General features: G+C 31.7%; 1 protein-coding gene across 1 annotated transcript; it reads left to right on the top strand.

Annotated features, from left to right (window-relative positions):
* The first annotated feature begins 996 nt into the window (after window positions 1-996).
* On the top strand, window positions 997-5,279 carry LOC112023948 (cytochrome P450 724B1). Its single transcript, XM_024056577.2, has 9 exons — window positions 997-1,284; window positions 1,462-1,786; window positions 2,758-2,910; window positions 3,158-3,403; window positions 3,507-3,593; window positions 3,688-3,766; window positions 3,885-3,991; window positions 4,604-4,722; window positions 5,039-5,279. The coding sequence occupies exons 1-9, from the start codon at window positions 1,082-1,084 to the stop codon at window positions 5,148-5,150; spliced, it is 1,431 nt and encodes a 476-aa protein (XP_023912345.2). The 5' UTR covers window positions 997-1,081; the 3' UTR covers window positions 5,151-5,279.
* The last annotated feature ends 1,193 nt before the right edge of the window (window positions 5,280-6,472 follow it).

Here is a 6,472-nt window from a genome sequence, read left to right as displayed (position 1 = left end):
AAGAAAATTATCTCTTAACTTCCCTTAATAAGCTTAGTGTGATATAGAGTTGTTTTTTATCACTATTTGTTTCAATGAAAAACATTATGTGAAGATAGTTTTTTTTTTTTTTTTTTTTGGCCGTATAAAAAAATATGGGTAAAAAACAATTTTTTTTATAAAAAAAAAAAAAAAAAAAAAAAAAAAAAAACTATCTCTTAACTTCTTTTAATTAGCTTAGTGTGATATATAGTTGTTTTCTGTTAACATTTTCTAGAGAACAATTTTGTCTCACACAAAGATAAATAAAAAAATAAAAACAACTGTATTTCATGCGAAGTTAAACAAAGGAAGTCAAGAGAAATAATTGTTTTCTAGAAAATGTTTGTTGAAAATTAATAAAATTTTCTAGAAAACAACTTTATGTTACATGAAACTAAACAAATATATAAGAACTTTATTTCACGTGAAGCTAAATAAGGAAAATCAAGAGAGATAATTTCCCAACTCATTTTAATTAAGGTCACTACCAATTATTGGAAAATGAAATGGTTTTCTAGAAAATGTTTGTTAAAAAATGAATGAAAAATGTTAATGTCAAAACAAACAGAGTATAAGATTAGAGCAATGTTATAGCCATAAACTATTTTATTAATCTTCATCTAAACCCACTACTCATATTACTTTTTTATTTACTAATAATCACTCATCACATCAATAGTTTGTAAAAAAATTTATAAATTAATTTATATCTCTAGTATTATTCATAAAATTATACTTTTACATTTGTAATATTTAGTTTAAATTATAAAATAGATTTATTTTGAATGAAGAAGAGAAGTTACAGTCACTCACCAAAAAAAAAAAAGGGAAAAAATTTGTCCTTATCTATTCTAAGTTTTTTGTAAGCCTGTTTTAAAGGCAAAATCTCCGCTTCTGTTGTTTATGGTCCCTATATATATAAGTCTGCCAGCATGCCAAAACACAGCAATTGAGACCATAACAAAGGCTCGAGAATCAACAAACAAGACAAGCTTGTGGCATTTCAAAGAATAGACAGGCTTGTGAATTTCTTCTAGCTGCAAGAGATATATCAGGCACTATGGTTTTGATTTTTCCTATTATATTAGCTCTGTGTTTAGGCCTAGTTTTGTCTTTTCTTCTCGTAAACTTCTTCAGGAAACAAGATGCTCCAAACTTACCTCCTGGGCACATGGGATGGCCCCTTTTGGGAGAGACTATCGGCTTCCTCAAACCCCATAAATCAAACTCTATTGGAAGCTTCTTACAACAACATTGCTCTAGGTAATATACCAAGTTCGTTTATTCTGTATATATATTCTCTTTTCCTATGTTCTTGGATGAAGTTTTGTCATACATTAGTATCAAATTAAGCAGGACATTTGTACCAAGATATGCCCATGCAGCTAAGTCTCATAAAATAAAATAAAAAGTACATCAATTTGGAGTGTTTTCATGCAGGTATGGGAGGATTTTTAAGTCTCATCTATTTGGCTCACCAACCATAGTTTCCTGCGATCACGAGTTCAACCTTTTCATTCTTCAGAATGAGGAGAAGCTATTTCAGGTGAGCTACCCCAAGTCCATGCAAGGCATTCTTGGGAAGTATTCTTTGATTATCGCAACCGGAGAGATTCACAAGAAGCTTAGAAGCTTTGCTGTCAGCTTCATCGGCACATCCAAGTCAACACCAGAATTCTTTCATCTTGCGGAAAATATGTCAATCTCAATGATGGATTCATGGAAAAGCTGTAAACCAGTTTCGTTTTACAAAGAAGCTAAAGAGGTATATAGTACTTTCAGCAGCTTAATTACATGGTAAAAATAAGGTTAAATTTCGTATTTGATACTTAGCTTTAATCGTTGTCTTAAAGTCATCCTCGTGTTTTAAAATGTTGGGAAAAGGTCCTTATCATCATTTTTAATGGATAAAAATTATGATGTAGCAAATGGAATTCGTGAAATCAAAATCACTTTGACAAGGTGGAGTTTATAAAAAAGTCGTACACAAAACTCTCATTTTTATGAGGCCAGAGAGAGTTTCTATGCATGTTGCAGTATTACATGTATTTTAATCTTACACTATTTTTGGTACTCTTCTTTTTATTTTAATCTTATGTTATTTTTGGTAATTTTCTTGTATGTTACCTAATTGGGTGAATATAAATGTCATGTTCCATTTTTTGTGTTCAACTTTATACTTCACCAACCCCTTTACCTCTCTCTTGTGTGTGTTTGTTTGTCAAAAACTTTATATTTCATCAATCACAACTTACATGTAAAAGTGTTATTACGTTTAAAATTATATTCATGCATTTGGATGAGTTTATAATCAATAGAAAAGAAGAAGGATTAGTTGCAACCCCTATCTTAATTTTTTTTCCTATTCTGAAAAATTGTTGTTGTACTTATCCCTTTAAAAAATTTCATCTATGATAGCAAAATTTAAAAAATACTCGTCAATATCTTTGTGTCAGTCTTTTGCAATGCCAACAATAACTTGACATGATTTTATTTCTCACGTTAGTATTTTCCATTCACAAAAGAACCGTTAAAAATTTATTATAATCAATTTTCCAAAATACATGGACTACCATGAAACAGTTTTAAATATAAAGACAATTTAGAAACAAAGGTAAAATGCTGATAACCAAATATGCCATTTAAGTAAAAATAAAATTAGCAATGACAATAACAAGAAAACAAAAACATACCAATTGAATTCATGTTTAATTTAACTTTTTCAATTCAACGCAGTTTGCACTCAAAATTATGGTGAAGGAGATTTTGAGTATTGAACCAGATGAACCACTAGCCTCAAAGATATTAGAAGACTTCGAGACCTACATGAGAGGCTTTGTGTCTTTGCCATTAAATATACCTGGGAGTGCATATGCCAACACTGTGAAGGTACTTAACATGTATGATTAAATAAAACGGTAAAACTTGTTGCATACACCAATTTGCACAACTTGAAATCATGTCTTCAACGCACGATTTTAGTTGTTTTTCATCTGTGTGTAAGAACGTGTGTGCAAATTGGTGTGTGAACTTAACATCACTCTAAATAAAATGCACCCATTGATCCATGTGCTAAATTATGCTTATGCTAATACTCAAAGCTATCTTTGATATTCTCTTTTGTTGGCTACTTTAGGCTAGAGCAAGACTTTCTTCCACTGTTAAACAAATGATTAAAGAGAGGGAACAAAGGAATATTGTGGGGCTTATAGAAAGAGGAGACTTCTTAGATGTGGTTTTGTCAAAGAAGAGCCTAACCAATGACGAGATAGTAAGCATTGTATTGGACATCTTGTTAGGGGGTTACGAGACAACTGCAACACTCATGTCCTTAATTGTCTACTTTCTTGGGCAAGCACCAAATGCTTTAGAAAATTTGAAGGTTGCTCTCTGTTTTCTCTCTCTTAGAATCTGCATGAACAAAAATATTACATGCTAATTGCTAAAGAGGGTTATTTTGTTCAACATTTATGTGTACTATACAGGAAGAACACCAAGGGATAAGGAAAAGAAAAGAGGATGGAGAACCTTTGAACTGGGAAGATTACAAGAAAATGAAGTTCACCCGCAATGTAATTATTAACATCATATTTATATATAGTGATTTATTTTCCACTAGAAAGGTTATAAAAGTCTTCATATAGAACTAACACATGCTAACTGTAGGTTATATGTGAAGCAATGAGATGTGGGAATGTAGTAAAATTTCTGCACAGGAAAGCTCTGCAAGATGTTAAATATAAAGGTTCTTAATTTACATAATTAGAAGTACTGTTTTGGAGTATATTATATGATTGTCTCTTTATTGCAATAATTGGTGACAGCTTCTAACTCAATGGAGATCATGATTAAAAATGTTGCAGATATTCTCATACCCTCAGGATGGAAGGTTTTTCCCATCTTCACAGCAGTAAATTTTGATTCAGCTCTCCATAGAAACCCCTTAGAGTTTAATCCTTGGAGATGGTTTGTAAGTATATCAATTCTTCCTCTAGTCCAATATGTAAAATCAGACACCTCGTTTAGACATAAACCTCTACTACTAATAATAATTAAAAACTTCATGTCAGATTTTTTTGTCACAAAAAATTAGCAGACACCTTCTTTGACGACTAATCTTTGAATGAAATGAAATAATAAACTTTCTGATATCATTATAATAATTTTAGTGATTTAAACTATTTTTTTTCTGCAGTCCTTGTCTCTTCTACAACTTTGTCTCCTTTTTGTTACTATCATTTTGTCCTATAAACAACTAGGAACCTTTTTCCAACTAATTTGTGATGAAAATTTTATACTCACTTATTTTTTTCTTCCCAAATATCTGCAAGTATCCTTTATTTTAGTTGTTCACATGTATCATATGTATATAGGTAAGCATTCATTTTCATGTTAGTTACAAGTTATTAAAAAGTATATATGGATAAAGAATTTGAAAAAAAATTTGAAAATGCCTTTAATTAATGCTAGCATAGATGCAGACACAGGACTTTGTAGTAGTTATGCATTTTTTGCATGTATATAAGTGACATTTTCTTAAGCTCCCAATAATTCCAATTTCAATCATTGACCCCATTGGCAGGATGAAGAAACAAGCAAAAAAGTGTCACCGTTTGGTGGTGGACCAAGGCTATGTCCAGGTGCTGAACTTGCCAAAGTAGAGATTGCATGCTTCCTTCATCATCTTGTCCTTAATTATAGGTAAAATTTCACTAACCCAGCCCCCACTAAAATGATGGCATGTATGGATTATGGATGACAATAGGCAGGTTAATCTAGCAACCTACTGCAACCCATTTAGGGTTCTATATAATTGAGCTTGCTTTATCTTTTTCCAGCAATCATTTTAATTGATATTCTCACTCATAGTACCACTTTCCATAAGGAGGAACATAAGTCTTTGGTTTAGGTGATAGTGTATAATTAAAGCAGCTCTTTATCAAGTATACTCAAAATTTCATGTAAAACTTATTAGTGCTTCTTCCTTTTGATGCTATATTCTATGTTCTTGCACCAGGTGGAAAACAAAAGCAGATGACTACCCACTTGCTCACCCTTATGTGGAATTCCGAAGAGGCTTGCTACTGGAGATTGAACCAATAGGGAAGATTTTTGGAAGGGAATCTTAGTTGGGTTTCAACTATTTATGTCCTCAAAAGCTAAAGTCAAGCCTATTCGCATTGGGGACCAAACAAGTTGTGACTCATTGATATGTTGGGATTGAAGCCCCCCCTAGAATATTTAATAGTCCCCTATTCAGCCAAAAAAAAAAAAAAAATTACATCGTCCCCTAGGTAGGCTACATTGTAAATTGCAACAATGTCCTAATGAATAAAGAAAATGAAAAAAAAAATAAAGAAAATGAATATTACATTAAATTGAAAATATATTCAATATATATATATATAATTTTTTTTTTTTTGGGCTAAATGATCAGCCCAAATGCATTATAGCATTCGGCTTTCAAAGATGCAAAAACCATTTTAGATGATACTGTAGCAGAAAATACCAAAAACACAACCACATTTGGTAATGTATTTTGCAAAAATTCCTACAACATGCTACCTAGTGAACATGTAAATATATACATGTCCATTGTTGCTTATCTTTATTTTTTATTCAGTTATCTCTCTCATTTATATTGAAAACACAAAAACTCTCTCACTCTCTCGTCGCCTCTCTCCTCCCATTTAGTTTTAGTTTAAATTCACAACGTTGATAACTGAGTGTAGCCCGTACTTTTGGGATAATTATTAACTTAACATGGTATTAAAATAATAAATTTTGAGTTCAATCTCTTGTATCTACCTTACACCCCATTTAAATTTTCATGTGTTTGGCCCTTACTTAATAGCAGCTTAGGTGGCCCGCACATGAAAAAAGAGTAATAAATTAAATGATTAAATTCACCAACTCCTATTAACTTAAACTTTTAAAAAAAATCAGTAATTTAACAACAATATACACTCACTATTTCTTTTCTCTTTTTTTTTAAGATACAGTCACTATTTCTAATTTATGCTATGCATTTTGCATTTTGTCAACAAAAAAATATTTATGCTCAGCAATAGTCAAATACGAAGAACCATCTAGTTTGGAACATGAATAACAAGAAAATAATTAAAAAATTTCATTGTAGGGTCACGATTTTCGGGCTAGGCCCAAATGCGAACGGCATCTTGGCCCAGTGGACCCATTACAATGAATTTTGTAGAAAGTGGGCCAAAGAGCTTGGCTTTAGTGCAGGAATAACAGTTAAAACGAATTTTTATGCTGATAAAACGGGAATGAACTAAGTTCATCAAAGAAAGCTTGTCCTCAGCCCAACTCGAGGAGCTCTCATTTTGTACATATTGGGTGATAATGGCTGCCAGAGTTCTTGACATCGCCATCCTCCCCTCCCTGGTCGGTTCCTCCAATTATATAGTCCTCTTTAAACAATCTTAACATT

Source organism: Quercus suber, unplaced genomic scaffold, assembly GCF_002906115.3.
Source record: "Quercus suber isolate HL8 unplaced genomic scaffold, Cork oak 2.0 scaffold_672, whole genome shotgun sequence".
NCBI classification, from domain to species: Eukaryota; Viridiplantae; Streptophyta; class Magnoliopsida; order Fagales; family Fagaceae; genus Quercus; species Quercus suber.
This window is presented reverse-complemented; position numbering and strand designations above follow the sequence as displayed.